The 17,385-nt window shown below is 42.4% G+C and overlaps 1 protein-coding gene across 1 annotated transcript in view; it reads left to right on the top strand.

Annotated features, from left to right (window-relative positions):
- The window catches only part of BTBD9 (BTB domain containing 9), a 140,317-nt gene extending 131,264 nt beyond the window's left edge, over window positions 1-9,053 (top strand). The window contains exon 12 of the mRNA XM_053972859.1: window positions 8,785-9,053. Within this exon, the coding sequence (XP_053828834.1) occupies window positions 8,785-8,802 (18 nt within the window). The 3' untranslated portion in view covers window positions 8,803-9,053. The remainder of the gene's footprint in view (window positions 1-8,784) is intronic.
- The last annotated feature ends 8,332 nt before the right edge of the window (window positions 9,054-17,385 follow it).

Below are 17,385 nucleotides of genomic sequence, written 5' to 3'. Positions count from 1 at the left end.
GATATTCTGCTTGTCCTTTATGCTGATCTGCAGCATGCACCCTTACAAATGTTTTTTTTTTTGGGTACAGAGAACAGCGACAGAGTGCACAGCCTGCCACTGCTGATCTGCCTGAGCTATCAGCAACAAATTATCAACCCACTGAGTCTGAATTTTGTTTCTGAACAGAGAACAGTTTCTCACCCGGAGCTACTCACTGAGTATTTTGTGAAAAGAAATTTTAACAGAGGGACTGTACTGGTAGCCATCACTGTTTGGCTCTGTAATGTTTGCAATCTAAAATCAGATTGATATGGGCTTGTTCCATGAGGTCATATAGCTAGTGGAAAATAGCTCAGGAGTAATATATTCATCACTCACAAACTAATTATTAGCCAATAATATGAGCATGATTTAACTATTAATTCTAAATGCAGAGTACTCTTTGCTCCTCAGATGTGTAAGTTAAATCAAACAGCCACATTCACTGTCAGCTGCCATCTGTCAGGTGGTTTTGTAATGTGGAGTCTTGAAAACAATTCTTTTTTCTACACTTGTCTCTTAAAAAGGCTGTTCTGTCATGAGGGATGAGAGACATTAATCTAAATCCTTTTTAGTAGATCTTGCATGGCAGAAAGACCTTTGTGAGTGGCTACACCCTAATACTGCTCAGCAGAGATTAAGACACTTTCTCTGCCAGCTTCTTCATTAATGCTGTTCCCAACATGGTAGGAGGCTCAAAGTGGTGGCATTTCTAAAGCTGTTTTCTTAGCATGACAGTAGTGCCTTAAAAAAATACACCTTATCGTTATGCATATATGATCTTTTTTGTGGGAAAAGATGTTGAAAGCAGCTAGAGGTTTTGTTTTCTGATCTGCTCTCTAATTAGTGTGAATTCTTGGAAAAGAAAGGCTTCCAATATTGATTCTCAGATGGAGATTTCCCAAAGATGGGACTGCTTGTCAATAGACACTCCAATTTTTCTGTGGTTGCAAAGTATTTTACATGTTTTTGGTGCATTTGAAACAGTTTCTGTTCTTATTCTCTATTTAGCACAGTTGCACTCATAACCCTCTGCATAGTATTAATTACAATTATCAAATTAATCAATACTGCACTATGTAGCCAGAAAAGGTCTGGGAGATGTTCCTCTTCCTTATACACAGATTAATCCCAGCAAGAAGCAGGATGACTAAAGCACAGCAAAGCTTGCTCTTCACCTAATAACTACAGTATGAAAGTGTTCCCAGAAATCCTTACAGATGGGAGTCCAGGAATAGTATCAATTTGAGATGCTTTGAGACTAAATTCATAAGGATATCACAGTAAAGATTTAGCTGCATTAAAGGGAAATTTTATTGAGTTTCACTTGTGCATTTACTTACAGAATTCTTGACAAATGGGACCTTTCTTCTCCCTCACCCTGCTGTTCACTTGCTCCTGCTGTGATGGGGTGAGTTGGCATTAAGGGCTGGCTTGGCACCTGGAGTATCCACTGAGCCAGTAAAACCAAACCCACTACAAACTTGTTCAGGAGCCAGCAGTAGTCTGCTCTTCAGAAATATCTGTATTTGAAAAATGAATGAGTTAGAGATAAAAGAGAGTGTGTTAACTCTTCTAAGTAAATTATTTAAACTTGCAACCTGTTTCTATCTTTTCCATATGAAAAATTAATGTGCCACGGGCTCTTTTGCATCTTCATGGTAAAAAAAAAAATAATCTTTTTATAGGTTTATTCCTCTTATGGGCTTTCCACAGCCAGTATCAGTATTTCGGCTATCAATCCTCAGGCCTCTCTCCCCCATCCCTCTCCCCAAAGGGGACAAGTCCATTAATGAGCATCTGAGTATGAACAGAACAGAGCTGGCCCAATAATCTCCAGAACACTGGAGATTTCTCAGTAGCACTGTGTGCTACTGAGAAAGAAAAGCTGAGTCAAAAAGCCTGTTCTTAACATTTGCAAAGAATGAAATGAAGATTTTTTTTTCCCCATGCGCCACATGGATCTTGCACTTGGCGTTAGACTGATGCTTGCTAAAAATCATGGCCAAAATCTTCAACCTGGGTGCACAAACTGGGCTTTTATTTTGAAATTGATGCAATGCCTGAATAAAACCACCCTAACTTTCAGCAGGGCTGAGCAAATGCCTTTCCAATTCATTTCAATGCTAGTTAAGAAATATCAGCACCTCTGAAAATCAAACAGTGCTTAAATTTACAGCTCCTCTATTTGAAAACATCTCCCTGAGTCTCCATCTATTTAAATGGAAAACTGTGAAGCCAAGGACACACGGTGATCTCGGCAGTTAATAATGTTCCTTGCTATATAACAAATCAATGAAACTCTTGGGAATAATGGCATCAGCTTGGATTTAACAGTTTCATGACAGCATCAGTTTTCCAACAAATGTTGGACACATGGCATTATGGAAAGGTGAGTATTGCCCTTCTCATCTTGGAGGAAGGGAAAGAAAAAAGAGAGGACAGTTCTTGATTTCGCTGAATTGGCTTCAGCCATTCCAGAGCCAACACCACAGATTTTTTAGTGACCTGAAATGGAGACTCCCTGATCTTTCTGGGACAGTCTCAGAGCTCATCATTGGAAGTAGGAACTGATTCTCCTTTCCCTTGTGACCTGCAATTAGCATCTGACTCCTGTGTGAAGCATTAATTTTTCTAGCCCTGGAAGTGCCTGTGCCTGCACTTGGAGTCTTACTGCATCTGCCCTCATCAGTGGTAGCTTTCTCTTCCACATCCCCTCTGCTGGGTGGCTGAATGGAATCAAAGCTGTAATGTTTGCTCTTTTACAATACTGCTCTCCTGGGCATTCCCACATCTTTATGGCCCCATGTTTCAGGGCCTTCTGCTTCCCCTCATCATTTATTTATTGCATTTAGCTGCTTATTCGGCTGACAGTGCACTTTCTGTCCTTGTATACCTTCTCCCCTCCAATGTTCCATACATTATAAAGACAGTTTTATTAAAAAATAAAAGCAGGTGAGTTAAGTAATAGTTTGTGGAGACAAGACCTCAAAGGAAGATTTACCTGAGCTACAATATGAGCTTCACACTGTGAGGCAATATTTAGTTTTGTTTCTTTTACATAATTTCTTGCAGAGTATCCCAAGGAAATGCTGCCTAACTGCTGGGCAAGGAAAGACTGAAGGGAAAGCAACCTACAAACTACTTAATGCTTTTTGATATCCATATAATGCTGGCTGATATCCACCAGCCAGCAGGGCAATAGTGACTTATTAAGGTTGACATTGTGAGCTTAATGCTCATGTATTTAAGGGTTTACTATTTTGTGCTAGGATCCTTAGCAAAATACAGCCGAAAGAACCGATTTGGGCATTTTGGGTGCCAGGTGTAATTTTGCATTAATAACTTCTGGGGAAAGTTCTTTTCTCTGAAGAGATGAATAATCTACAATGGCCATCTCTTTATTTCCTTAGTATCATTAATGTGAAACGTATATTGAGCCTTGCTTTGTGAGAAACCCTTTGATATCTTTGTTAAACATTGTCCTTTGCTATAGCTTTATCTCTAGCAACAAATCTGGTATGATTTGTACAGACAGAATAAACGATAAAAACAACTTATTTTATTGAAAGAGACCATTCAAATTGGAAAAGAGAATGCTTGTTACAGGAAAGGAGGTTTATCTGTCCCGGGGAGAGGCACCTTGGTCTGATCAGATAGCCAGGGAACGGCACAGGGCTGCACTCCTGGCCCCGGCTTTCCTCAGGGCACACGGGCGGGATTCCCGCGGGAGGCACCGCCCGCCCCTCACGGCGGAGGCGCCGGGAGAGCAGCGCTCCCTCCCCGGCCTCCACGCCCGGGCTCCGAGCCGCTCCCGCTGCGCTTCCAACATCGCCCCCGCTTTTCTCGCCTCCTTTTCCAGGGCCCGCTCCTCTTCCAGCGGCCGCACCCGAGCGTTTCCCCCGCGCCCGGCCGCGGCCCCTCGGAGGGGCTCCCCGTGGCCGTGCCCGGCACCTCCGGGCCCCTCCCTCAGCCAGCCGGGGCACTGGGGACCGGGAAGGCTCTGCTGGGGCTGCACCCGCCGAGGGGCCGCGATGGCAGCGCTGGTGCGGCCCCGGCAGAGGGAGCCGCAGACCGCCGAGCCGAGGAGGCGGCGCCGGGGCCCCTCGGGCCGGGTGTTCCCTCTCTGGGCAGGACGAGCGGCTCGGCTTTCCCTCGTCCTGCCGGGGCCTGCCGCCTGCGCTTGCGGCAGAGCAGGGCCCAAGCCCCAGGGTGTGAAATGTGTCAGTGCGGCTCCCGCGGGGCCGCGCATCCCGGTGAGGGCTGCTCGGAATGCCGGAGGCGTCCGCCGCCCGCTCCGCCTGGAGCAACCTGGATCAACCAGGCTGCTCTGCAGCTGCACCCTACGATCTGTAATTCGTGTAATTTGATTTGACAGTAATTCCATCGCTGTTATGTTCATTTACAAGAGGTGCCCTGTTACTCTTTCGGTTTCTGCCTGTTGTTTTCCTACCTTTTCCAATCGTGGTTCCGTGATTTCCTATGCAGTTCTTGGGGCCCGCCTTGCCTCGCGGCTCCCGGCGTGTCGGTCCCTCGTTTGGGTCCGTAGAGGATCTGCTCGTCCTTGCCTAGATAAAACCACTATAGTCTTACCTGAAATCTCTTATTTCATTGTAATATTACAATGAAAGGTGCTTTCGTTTTCCCATCAATTTAGTTTTGTGCCTTTTTCCCTTCACATTTTTCCTTTTAAAAACAACTTGCTGTGTTTACCTTCAGATGCTCGTTTAGTTCACGGAATGCAGGTAAGTACAGTTTCATTATGTCAGTTTCTAGGAGCTAGATACCAAAAACAATTCAGCACAATGAAGCACAGCACTTTAAATGCCAAAATGGTTTCTTTTTTAATCACTTCTCCTTGGGGCTGAATCTGAAACCTGTATCAAATCCTACTTGTGCTTCTTGAATGGGCAGTAGGAAGAGCTGGGTATATCAACATGACTTTAGAATAGTATTTCAAAGGTGCTTTGAAGTTACTTTCCAAAATAGTGTTTGCAGAACAGTGATCCACAAGATCTAACCAGTAAGAAATTGTGAGTGGAAGGGTTCATCATCTATCATGTCTCTTTTTAGAGTTCAAGTGTTTAATTAGGAAACATTTGGGATATTGTCTGGAGTTCTTTACTGAGCAGAGATGCCTACAAAGAGAAGAAAGCTTTTATTTCTTACTTAATGCATTCTCATTGTAGGAGAAGAGATGAAGGTATCATGGTATGCAGCACTTTGTCAGAGAAACTGTGCAGCAAGTGAGAGACTGTTCTCTTTGCAACTTCACAACTTTCAAAGTCACATCTCTCTCTACTCCCAGAAATACTCTAAGCCTGCAGTTTACAGGGAGAGAGGCACAGTACTTGTTACCTGTGTCATCATCCAGAAAATAATACATGAGAAAAGAAAATTTGGCACCCACATGAAGTACTTTGGTTGCCTGGGTGCCCAGAATTCTGAGAACACGTAGTTATTTTACCAGTTAATAGTGGTCCCTGGAGTTCTTCTCTCCTTCTCACAGGTGCATATTTTAAGTCCTCAGGTGCCCTGTAAAAGCAGACCATTGCCATCAATAGGCAACAGCTGAGTGAAAGCTGAGGGTTAGTAATTTGGGATCTTGATACCTTATGCCAAGAACCCAACTAGGTGGCTTTGTTTTCCTCTTGAAAAATAATCAAAGAAATAATAATCCGATCCTCTTTTTCAAGATTTCCTGTAAATATGGCTATTTCTGCATACATCTGAATGGTAAGATGATTTTTAAAATTTTTCAGTGATACAAATGGCTGCTTTGGAAATAATAAGATTATTTTTTAAATCATGTTTTAATGTCTAAATCATGCCAGTGTGTAAGCTCAGTGAAAATTTCAGGATGGAGATTTTAAAACTAATGAAAAAATTATGTAAGCATACACACGTGCCAGATATGGAGATAAAAGTTACAGAAAGAACTTCTAAAGTTGGATTTGCATATATTAACTTTGTCATTGTATGCACAACAGGCAATTACACAAGAGTTAATAAAATAATAGTAATAATGATTTGTACTAGGTAATTGAAATTTATGAAGCAGTTTTGGTGTCTCTAATAAAGCTGTGATGTCTTCAAGTAGAGCTAATGAGTATGATGGAAGTGACTAGCATGAATAAACTTAATTAATGTTGCAACTGTCAAACAAAGATAATAAAATATTTTTTAAAGGTGTCTGAATATTAGTATCCTGATTATATAAATGGAAAACTGAGGTAGGAATGCAAGTTACACTTCTATTTGCTTTGCAGCTTAGGTCAGAAGTGGGATACTACAGTCTTTCATCTAAACACCCTTTTCTTCTACTCAGTAAAATCTTGGCTGCTCTTTACAAAAAACATGTCAAGTGCTGGTGTGCTTCAGCAGTACATCCATGCCTGGGGCATGTTCCCTAAACCAGTGTTGTGTTTAGCTACTTGATTTCTTTTCTCATGTTTGTACCACTCTAACTGTACCTGTTACTGTTGAGTTCTGGTGTGTATCCATTATTCTGAAGGAGTAGACTAATGGCTTTGGGATCAGGTGTCTCTGTCTATGCTTTTGAAGAGCAAAAGAAAGAAAATCTCTGAATGTGGAAATGTTTTTTTTAAAAATGCTGGCTTTGTGTTTGGGGTTTACATTAAGGTTACTTTCTTTGTCTTCCCTACCCTAGGATGCATGTAGCACTTGATAGCCAGTGCTTTTTCACACCAAAACAATTTTGTGTGGGTTGGAAGTCAGGTAAATAACATCCAAATAGAATGGTCATTACTTAATGTGTTTTGTGGGGGTTTCACCTGGACAGAAGACCTTTATGCTGGGAAGGGTTTGCTTTTCTTTATGTTCTTACTTCATTGCAATGTCCATCTCCTAAGTATGTTTACTGTAGGATAGGATGAGACAGTAGAGAATGGATTCCTTCAGCTCTCTCACTGATTGTGTTACTTTTTCTTGCTGCATAAAGTTACTGGATTGCAATGATGTAGATTATTGGTGGCTTGGAGGGATGCAAGTGGGAGGAAGAGGAGCAAACTCCAGAAATGAGGTAGAGGAACAAGTGAGTCAAATTGTTGTTGAGATGTGGTGTTAGCTGGAAGCTCTGCTGTCAGCAGTAAGGACTGCTGGGGGCACAAAGGTTGTGAGTCAAGGTAACGTCTATTGGCAGAATAATGTATCAGTATTTTGAGAACTAGATAGACGGAATTAAGTTTTCTATTTCCCTCCTCTCCCATTCCTTCCTTGCCTCCAGCTGAGCTCCTAATGGAAATACTGGGAGGAGGGGAAATGGGAAGCAGCAGCAGGATGTTTATTGCTGCTTGGTAGGAATGTAAATTAAGTACCTAATGATGTGCATTGAATAAGTACATTTTGGTTTTTTTGTCTTACTTCTTAACACAGATTGCTACTCACAGTGTGCCTCTGCCCTTCACTCACACATAAGCATGTGCAAATTTGACCTTTTCCTAGGAAGGTATCACCAAACTGAGTCTTGTTTTTGAGCATCTCCCCCTTCTAAAGGAACCAGAAGTTTCTCCAGTCAGGAGAGTTGGTGTTCCACCAACACTTGTCATGTTTATGACTACAATACAGTGTGGGAATGATGGGTCTGGTTGCCAAAGCTCTGGGAACCATTCTTCTTTTTGAAAGTAAGAATGTGGGATTTTGGAAAATCTGTGAGAGCAAATGGAATGGTGGTGCTCCTCAACACCCTTTTTTGTGGGGAGAAATGGGGGGAAATTCTGAAATGTCTCTGAGTATGGGGCTGACTGATATTCATTGCCTCCAAATGGGCTCCTCACACCAGGAGAGACAGTCTACAGTAAAGGTGCCAGAAAGCTTCACAGATGCAGCTTTTTCTTAAACTGCATTTTTGGATGGAGTTTGAGGTGGTATGAAGTGGGAATGTTCTCCTCTAGTAAGAGGAAGTAAGAGGAAGGGTTCGATGTTATTTATTACTGGGCATGCTGAATTTGGCAAATGACAGAAAAAGGAAGCAAAGGGGTGATGACCTTAGGTGAGATCAGCTCAGGTCTCTCATGCTGGTGAGCTAAGAGAATAATTGGACTGACACAGGCAGTAAAAATGAGTGATGCTAAATGTCATGCCAATTGACCTTGGAATTTAACCTAGGACATTGCCAATTTAACCTAGGAATGAGGAAAAGTGGTTCAGCTCTTTCTGAAAACCAAAGGAACCATGAAAGAACTTTCCATAAATATAGATTGGCAGTCTGCATTATACATGGACATAATGCCTGCTTCAGCTGCTTTAGGTTTGGTATAGAAGGCTATACCAAAGTTGTGACCCAGGCCCAGAGTGCAGTCTCGTGTCTGAGTTAGGTCACAAAGCCTTTTACAGCTCAGCTTTCTGATAGTTGCAGGTTCACTCTTATTTTGTAGGATTCTGTTCTTCTCTGCTAAATAATCCAATTTGTTCCCACCCTAACTTCAATAGCCACACTCAAGCCATCCTTGCTGATGTGTACAGGAAACTGGGGCAGGATCTTAAGACTGGGAGCTGTCTGCTGAAAGCTGCTTTGCTCCATTTGGTACAATAAATTGCAAAATACAGTACAAAGCCTTGTCTGTGGCCTGCAATGTCTGTCTTCAAGAAATAATAAGGAAGACAGGTGACTGCTTTAAGGCAAAGCTGCAAAAACATTTTGCTTGATTTTTGGTTGGTTGGCATTGGTGGTTGTTGTTTTTAAAATATTTCCCTCCACTTCCTTGTTTTATCTTACCACTTTTGTTTTGCCCTTATGCACAGGCTGACCCTGAGAACTAGGGATTATCTGCTATGGTAGTAAATCCAGCTCCTTCCCAAGCCACTGTCGTAATTCTCACTGTCTCTCTGAGGATCACTCAAGCAGGAAGGTGTGAAGAGAAGTACTGGTGAGAAGGTGTGAACAGAGGAAAGACTTGCAGTAACAAAGATGCTTTGGCACAAATAGTTATGATCTTTTCCTGCTTGGTTAATTTCTTCCTGAACACCCAGATCCCTGAACTGTGTACTCTCTGGACAGCATGTCACTTAATTATTTTTCACTGGATGGAAAAAACTGTAATTCTAGTAAATTAAAAATAGAGCTGCAAATGGGCTTGGTTTGATCTCTGTGGTGTCTGAGGCAGAGGAACAAGATTAATTCCCGCAATTAGATGTTAATTGATGTCTGAGCATGTCTATTCCTAGAAACAGCAAGACCACGTATAGCATAACCAGCACCATTAAAACAGCATCGCCTTCCCTCTGTGCTCAGCAAGCGTGGAATGGGAGGAGGGGGACTCACATCTAAATAGAGCAGTGGGGGATGCTGTGAAATGAGCAGAAACTTGTGATGAGGGAGAGGGAGTGCAGCCGCCTCCGATGATTGTGAACTGCTGGTTAAATGCACAGGGTATTACAGGAGAACCGTGGCTTTGTTTGCAAAACCTACATGTGCTTTATTTTCATTTCTTTGCTAGTCAAGTCTGCTTGAGATTCACATCATAAGCAACTACAAAGTTTTATTACAAAGTGATGAAATATGTAATAAAGAAAAAAAAAAACCCAGAAATTTTCTTTGGCCTTTGGAAAACCATATACTAACAATTTTGATTAAATGGAACAAGAGGTCATTGAATCTGGTCTTTTACCTACTGTGTGTAACAGTTTCAGCTACATCCATTTCAATAATGAAATTCTGTTCCTGTGCTGCCTGTGCCTTATATATAAAGCACCATGCACTGTATATATTTCATTTTGTTTCCATTTTACAATACAGTAAAGATCTTTTTCAACTAGAATAGATGCTAGCCTTGGATACTGAAGTGCTGAATAGAATAATAAATCCTGTGCATCACTAGCTTGACTTTCATCTAAGAGTCTGAAAAAGCTTTATAAACATCAAGTAATCTTTCCAGTATGCCCATTACAACTGCAGAATATCACCACTGCTCTGCAGCTATTATTATTATTTTGTATCATTGCATCTAAGGACCCCAATCAGACTCAAGACTGTACTCTGTATGTAATGAAAAGTTAAGCCCTGTCCCAAAAACCTTTGAACAATTGTTAAAAAATAGAGGGATAGGGGCCAGAGTAATGCAGGATAACAGTAGAAGGGGGGTATAAAAATTGCAGCTTGGGGAGTGACCAGTGTTGGAACAGCATGATCCATCCAACCATTGTCATATATCTTGTGGGCAATGTACTGAAGATGAGACCTGAAGAATTTTCTCAGTGACACTGTAGATTTTACTGCGTGACTACTTTTGTGTTTAAAGGGCAGCACAGAAAGAGCCTGAGGCACACTTGACTTGATGAGCAATTAAGTTTGCCTTAACATTAGGACAAAAATCTGCAGCGTGGAGGTAACTGAACTGTGAAGGAGTAAAGGCTGTTGCATTATGTGAGGCAGTAATGTAATGAAATCAGTAGGCTGAGGGAAAGAGGAAAATAGTGGCCAGCCCCTTGCTCTAACAGAGGTGACAAATGGAATGTGGATAGACCTCACTGTCCCAACACCTTGTGATAATCTCAGCTTTGTATTTCTGTTTCCAGATATGCTTAATGAGGAGTTTGCAGCAGCAAAAGGAAAGCACAAAGACTCTACCAGCATATGTAGAATATTGTATTGTACAGCCTGGTCACCTGCGGCCAAGCCAATTAAACCACAGCAGGTGTAGAGCAAGCTCTTCTGTTGGTTTTACAACTACAGAAGCAGTTTTAGGAAGCAGTGTCTGGCATGTTGAGGCTCTGCAGTGCTTCTGTGCCACTCGGGATTACCCTTGCATTGTTTGTGTAGTCTGTCAAGCAGGGCCTTTACTAGTGTTTTGGGGGAAGGAAGAACTTCCTTCTGGGATTTCCTCCTAGCCCAGTGCCAGTTAACTGAAGGGCTGAAGGGACAGTGCTTAGCTCAGAGCACCCCTTACATGGGCAGTTAAGGGGAGGTGAAGTGCTACTAAGCCATCTATGACATGATTTCTTTATTGCTAAGCTGATAAAAAATATACTGAATGTCTCTCAATTTACAGCTCCTCTACTGCAGCAAAATTTCAGACCTGACAGGGGTTTTATACTTTCCATCTTGGGTCTCTCAAGATGCAGAGCCTGACGAGCATCTACAGAAGAGTTACTAATTTTACCCTGAGATGTGTTCTCCCATTTCTGAGATGGTCATGCCCAGTTCTTACCAAGGGCAGAGATCACAGCTCTGACTGCTCCAAGCTGTTGAGTACAGAAAACACCCAGGAGAGGAAAGTGTGATTGCTGTGTGCAGCTGCTGTTGGACTGGACCTCTCCTTTTTAGTTTCACCCTGTGACCTCGCCTCTGTTTTTCTCATTTGTTTTCTGATCACCTGGCTGTTCACGGGAAAGCTGAAGTAGAATTTGCTTCACAGTCCAAATCTAGACAGCAGTCTGCTTTTTTTGAGTAATTGTCTCTACTGTCTGTCTCCTTTCAGCAGTTCAGACAGGTCCAGGTCATCCCTGATGTAAGAGTACAGACATGAAGAAAGCTGTAACATTGAAAGGACACCTGTCAGTAGAATATAAGCACCTGGGGCAACAACAAACCAAGAGAACCCTCAGAGTCCTTCACACTGCTTCTGCCAACCAGACTGTGGGATCCCAGGTGCTTCTTAGGTACACACTGCTTCTCCCATCTCCATGTCACCCAGGACTACCACAGGCTTCCTTCATGCCACAACTGCAGCTTGTACTTCCACAGTGCTGGGTCAGGTCATTAGCCCAAGTTTGTTAGCTTGGGCCCCTTTGCCATTCCACACCATTCCTGCCAGCAAACCTTGCTGCTGAGATCTGCCTCAGTGCCGGCAGCCAGTGAGGTGGGCACAACATTAACCTGCTGAAATCTTTTTACAGGTGTTTGCCCTGTTCCTCTGTATTGTCAGTGGGCTGGGGTGGCTGCTGTGTTGGAGGGTTGGGGTTCCTGAATCCTGGGCAGTGAATCTCTGCCTCTGTTGTGTAAAATGTGTGTGCTTGAGAAACTCCTCTTGTGAAGCCTGTGCTCCTTGCATTCTGCCATGTTGTCCCTGACTTTAATCTAGAATCTCAAAGACTTTGTGGTCTAGGGAGATGTCTTCCAACCCAAGGATAATGGACCATGATATAAACATGAGGCTGTGCCTTGAATGTTTCAAGTCAGGCTGGCTTTGAAATACTGGCTGTTGAATCCTTATCTTCCTGACTAGTGACCTTCCAGAAAGTTATTTGATCCGTCTGGGATTTGCACAGGTGAAGGAAAAGAGAGATGATACTTTGGGTGATCCTTTAATATCAGTAAATGTGGTATTCCTTTTGTGTGTCTTGTTTTCCCATTCTAGTACACATCTCCTTGATGGGCTACAATATCCGTGTCCCATTCTGATGCAGTGGGATTTCACAGCCATTTTAGTGCCAGACTGTTGACATGAGCAGTGCAATATCTTGCAGCTGGTCTCTTTGAAGATGTCACTGGAATTGAGGAACCAGCTCAAAGGCAATCAGTCAAGCTGGAAAAAAGACACTGACTGCATAGATCAGAGTAGCATTTTGATTGGCATGCTGGCCATCTGCCACAGGCTGTGATTCTGCTAAATTTTGTGAGATCATGCAGGTTCAAATCTGGTCAGTTCTTAGGTGGGAGAATGCCGAGGGAAAAGCTTGTGCTGCAAGGAGTGTAGTTTGATGGAGGAGCTGGCATTCCTCTCTCTTCTGGGACAGACAGCACTTTGCTGTGATAACAGGGGATGTTGTCCTTCTGGAAGTGCCATCATTCATGCACTACATGAAAATTGCATCTGGTTTATGCTGCACTTAAAAACTTCCCAAGGCAGGGAGAATCTTATTCTGCATGGCCTGTTCAAATTTCCATGTAAACAACTTCAGTGCTGCCTCCCTAAATCTACGTTCCTATGATAACAAATGTTTGAGGTGCTGTGTGTGAAGGCCTGTGTTTGCAAGAGGAGGAAAATGCATGTGAAGAATTACTGAAGTGCTGGTGATAGATGGTACCTTAGTACAAGATTTTAAGCTAGGCCACGTGGAAGTGGTTTTACTTTGCATTTGCAATGGGTTAAGGGCACACCATGGCCTTGGCTGCTGCTGCTCAATGGACAAGCTCTGATCCACTGTACACCACGGTAACTCAATCACTTGCAGCTCCATTCAGGATGGAGATAGCAATCTCATTTGAAAATGATTGGGTTTTTCATGCCGAAGAAACGTGCAGTGTTGCCAGTGTGCTCAGAGGGTGATGAATCAGTGATGAATCTCTCTTTAATCCACACATTCGATGATTTTCCTGTGTGAAAAGGATTGGGCTTTGTTTACCTTGTGTGTAGGCAACTCAGCAGGAGAAGAGTACTCTTCGTATTAGAGGTTTTCTTTTTTGAAAGAACAAATTGTTTGTGATTGGGGCTCTTTGCAATTGAGGCTACATCTAGCAGTAAAATTTCAGTAGTAGAGTGAATGTTTGGATTTTTCTAGTGTAAAGAATAATGAGATGTTCTGATGCCTTATATCATCTCTGATGTTTGTGGCATTCTAAATGCCATGTGAAGTATTTCACTGCTCTGATCAGGAATCAGCCTTGGTTTGGCACCAAGGCTTTGTGTGGGATTTCTAATTCTTCTTTGTTGCATTTAGACTTTGGCTTGACTGCAGAAACTCCTAGCAAATACTTCTGATGATATATTAGCATTTTTGCTGCCTTTTAAAATCTAAGATGAAAAAGAATGTAATGAGCCACCCAATCTGTGCAGTACTTGCTTTCCCTTTCTTACATATAAGAGAAACTGCTCTTTTTTCCTTTTGCCACTAATTGACTTGATCTTCCCTTTATGCTGCTGAAGTTAAGATGCTGCTATGCTCTTGCATCAAGAAGGAAAAATGGCATGAACAAGGTAGGTCAGCTCAGCTACTACTGAGAAATAGGTACTAATTACACTGATTTTTCACCTGCATCTTAAATGACAGAATTGGTTGAGAGACAGAGGGCAGGGGCCCAAGATTAACCACTGTAACCAAACTTGTGTTTGAATGGAAAACCTTCTGGCTAATTTTTTTTGCCTGCTGGGTGCCTGTTTTACAAAGCCATTAAATGATTCCAAATGAGAGAAGAGAGCCTAGCCAACATATGCCATCTCAGCTGTCTTTGGATGGTGAGGAAAGAAAAATAAAGGGGTGTTGCATTGCTGTAATTAATGAAAGAAGATAAATTTATTTTTGCTATTCAGAAAAGCTCTTCAGTTCAGCATCTGACATTGACTGACTTGCACAGTTTCACTCGACTTCGGGAATTCTGGTCTCAGTGGAAAGGTATTGGAGAAGACCGAAATGGAACAAATTAGGAACTGTAAAAAGGGAGAGCATTTAAAAAACTTTTGGATTACAGGTTCCCATGCCTCATTTAAAAACAAACAAACATAACAATAGAGCTGTTATACAAACCACGTCCCTCTGATTCCTGCACAGTGTCATCAACACGTGCCCTTTCCATTCCACAGTAAAGAGCAGCTATTCAGAATGAGCTGAGCCACTGTACAGGTTTTCAGGCCATCTGTCAAACAGTGCTCACCCACCCATCACTGGAGGCCTGGAGTTACCTCTGTGTTCATGCAGAGCTGCTGTTATCTCAGTTTCTCTATTACTGTCATTTGTTGACATCAAGACATGGAGGTTATGGAGGATATTATTTATGTGACTAAAACAAATGCTACCTTATTGGCAAGCTGCCTTCTGTCTGGAAAAGGAAGAATATTGTCTTCATAGCTCTTCATGGCATATTTTTAAGTTGCCCACAAAATCTGACAACAAAAATCCAGGTTTAATACTCTGAATTAAATTTAGTGAGCTCATTTTTTGCAGCTTTCCTGTTTATTTAAAATGACTTTTTAGTTATTCTTGGCTGCAGGAAATTAATTATCTAGGGTGTACAGTAATGCAGGTCGGGCACATCAGCTGAGTTGTCCTAGTTCTTGTACACAGTTCTTGTTTTTTGAGTTGTTTAGCAGATGCAGGTAGTACCAGATGCAAAGGGTGCAGCTGCCTAATTTGTTCCCTTTGTTTCTCATGAAATGTGTTGCAGTGGAGTAGCAGTGAGGAAGAGCTCCCTGCATGTCTTGCAGCTGCTACACAAGGGTGAAATACTGTTGGAAGTATTTGTACTTTCTCTTGGGGGTGGCAGGGGGAAAAGCCATTCTTCTCAGTTAGAAAATCTTCATCAGAAAAGATCAGCAACATGGGTAGGGAAACCCTAACAGAGACAGAGTCCCTCTCTTTTTCCATAAGAACAGGGTGATGTGAAAGGGAGAATGCTCTGAAACTCTTTTATTGACTTGCCAAGCAAATCTCAGTTTTTTTATCTATTTGAAGAAAGGGCTTATTTTAGAGCCTAATAAACTAGAACATCTCCTGGTTTAGAGATTGAGAGCTTCTTGGTGTACTTTGATGTGCTTATCTGAAAGAAAAGGTGGGGAGTTGTTCCACATGAATACTCAAGCTGTTTCAGGGTTCTGTCACAGCCTATTTTTCTTCTCTCCTTTTCCTTTAATTGGACAAATGGAAAATAATGAAGAAGGTACATAGAACAGGCTATCTGGATCAATAAAAATGTCAGTTTGGCCGCATCAATGCAATAGGCAGGGCTAATGTAATTTGGCTAAATAAATGAGTATGTTTTGTGCAGCATTGTGGTTGTCTAGAGTGCTTTAAAAGCAAAGATAACAACAGAGCTCAGCAGCTGGCAATCAGTGTGGCCTGGTGATCTTAGAGCAGAAGAGACTTTGTCCAGTTTTCAGCAGGAAAGGGTCTTTATTCCAAAGCACTGGCTCTGCTGAGGCCAGAGGGCTGTGAGGCTCAGCAGGGAAAGTTTACCTGGGCATGGTTTACCCGATAAATGGCAATTCTGCCAAATATAAGAAACAACCCAAGGCTTTGCTGAAGTCTGGTCAGTGTTGCTGCTGCCTTTGTGGCATTGTGGCAGTAGTGTGTTGACACTTAGGTGCTGAGCACTGTATGGATATTAAATCTGCAGTCAGGAGATCTCAGCACTGGATGTGTCCAGGACACACAGATTAAACTGGTGGCAAGAATTCAACCAGACTTGATGTGGACAAGTACAGCCTAACTCTGCTGGCCAAGTTTGCAAGCCAGCTTGAACAATGCCTTTGCAAGGCAAGCACTGCACGCTGAGCATTGCCCCAGTGAAGTTCAGAACTGCTTTTGCATCTGTGTGGAGTGGAGGGATGGTCAGTGCCACCACAGCTACCCAGCTGTTTGCTGTGCCCTCAGGGTGGCTGCCTCTCTCCTGGCATGAGAGCCCCTTGTTGCTATAAAGAAGGGTTTCTTCTTTTGCTTGCTTTATCTCCCACAGCACTTGAGCAGAATTCCATATACTCTGGTGTTGTAACACAGCTGCATGATGTTGTGCATTTGATTTCAGTCCACAGAACTGCTATTAGCAGTACCAAACTAAAACTCTTTATGAAAGGTGACATCGTGTCACTTCGTCTTTGCTGCCTAAAGAGATGGCAGCAAATGCATTTTCATGGCATTGATATTTGTTTGGGATTTTAAAACTTCTGTTAGCCCAGAAATTTACAGAAGTCTTGTGTAATTTCTGTGATGCTGCAGCATTCCCAGAGAGGTTGTCTTTAAATACCAGTGGAATTGGGAGGAATCTTAATGGTCAGGATAATAATCAGGAACTTCTGGTTTATCTAGGATCTAGTTTCATTCCAGCCACATACCAGAAGTTTTTTAGTTATTTGGTCTCTTAATTCTCAGCTTTGGTTTTCAGCTGTGAAATGTGGCAGTTCAATACATTTTGTCCAGTTATTAATAAACGCAGATGTGAAATTGGAGTGCTACCAAAGACCTGAACTGTGGGAGAGGTAGCCATGTGAGATGGGGAGAATTTCTACTTTCAAGGTTGCTAAAACAAAAATGAAAGTCCTTTAAACCCTACCCTTCAGGTTCTGGGTCAACAATGTTCATGTTCTTCTTCAGGAGCCACATACTGACTTTATTTAGGGTCACACACTTATTTTACTTTCTGCTACACACAGGTTATTCTGAAATGAATACTGACAGCAGCCTTTTAATAGCCTGTATGCAGCACTGTTTTGCAAGTATTTCTGTGCTTTACAAATTGGATTGCACACTTTGATCCCTTTCCCAAAGGGCAAATACCTCTGGGAGGAATCAGACACATTTACAACATTGAAAGCAAAATCAAACACCCTCTTAGTGTGGGAGAGGAGAATAGTACTCCAGCTAACCTTAGGAAACTTGAATGGTTTGTAAGAAGTCAGTGTAATGTAGAGCCCAGTCACCCTGGCTAGTGACCTGTCCTTTCAGTAATCTTCCATGTCTATTTGTTTTTCATTT

The sequence above is a fragment of the Vidua macroura genome, chromosome 3, assembly GCF_024509145.1.
Source record: "Vidua macroura isolate BioBank_ID:100142 chromosome 3, ASM2450914v1, whole genome shotgun sequence".
NCBI classification, from domain to species: domain Eukaryota; kingdom Metazoa; phylum Chordata; class Aves; order Passeriformes; family Viduidae; genus Vidua; species Vidua macroura.
The sequence above is the reverse complement of the archived record's forward strand: the minus strand, read 5'-3'. Positions and strand labels throughout refer to the sequence as shown.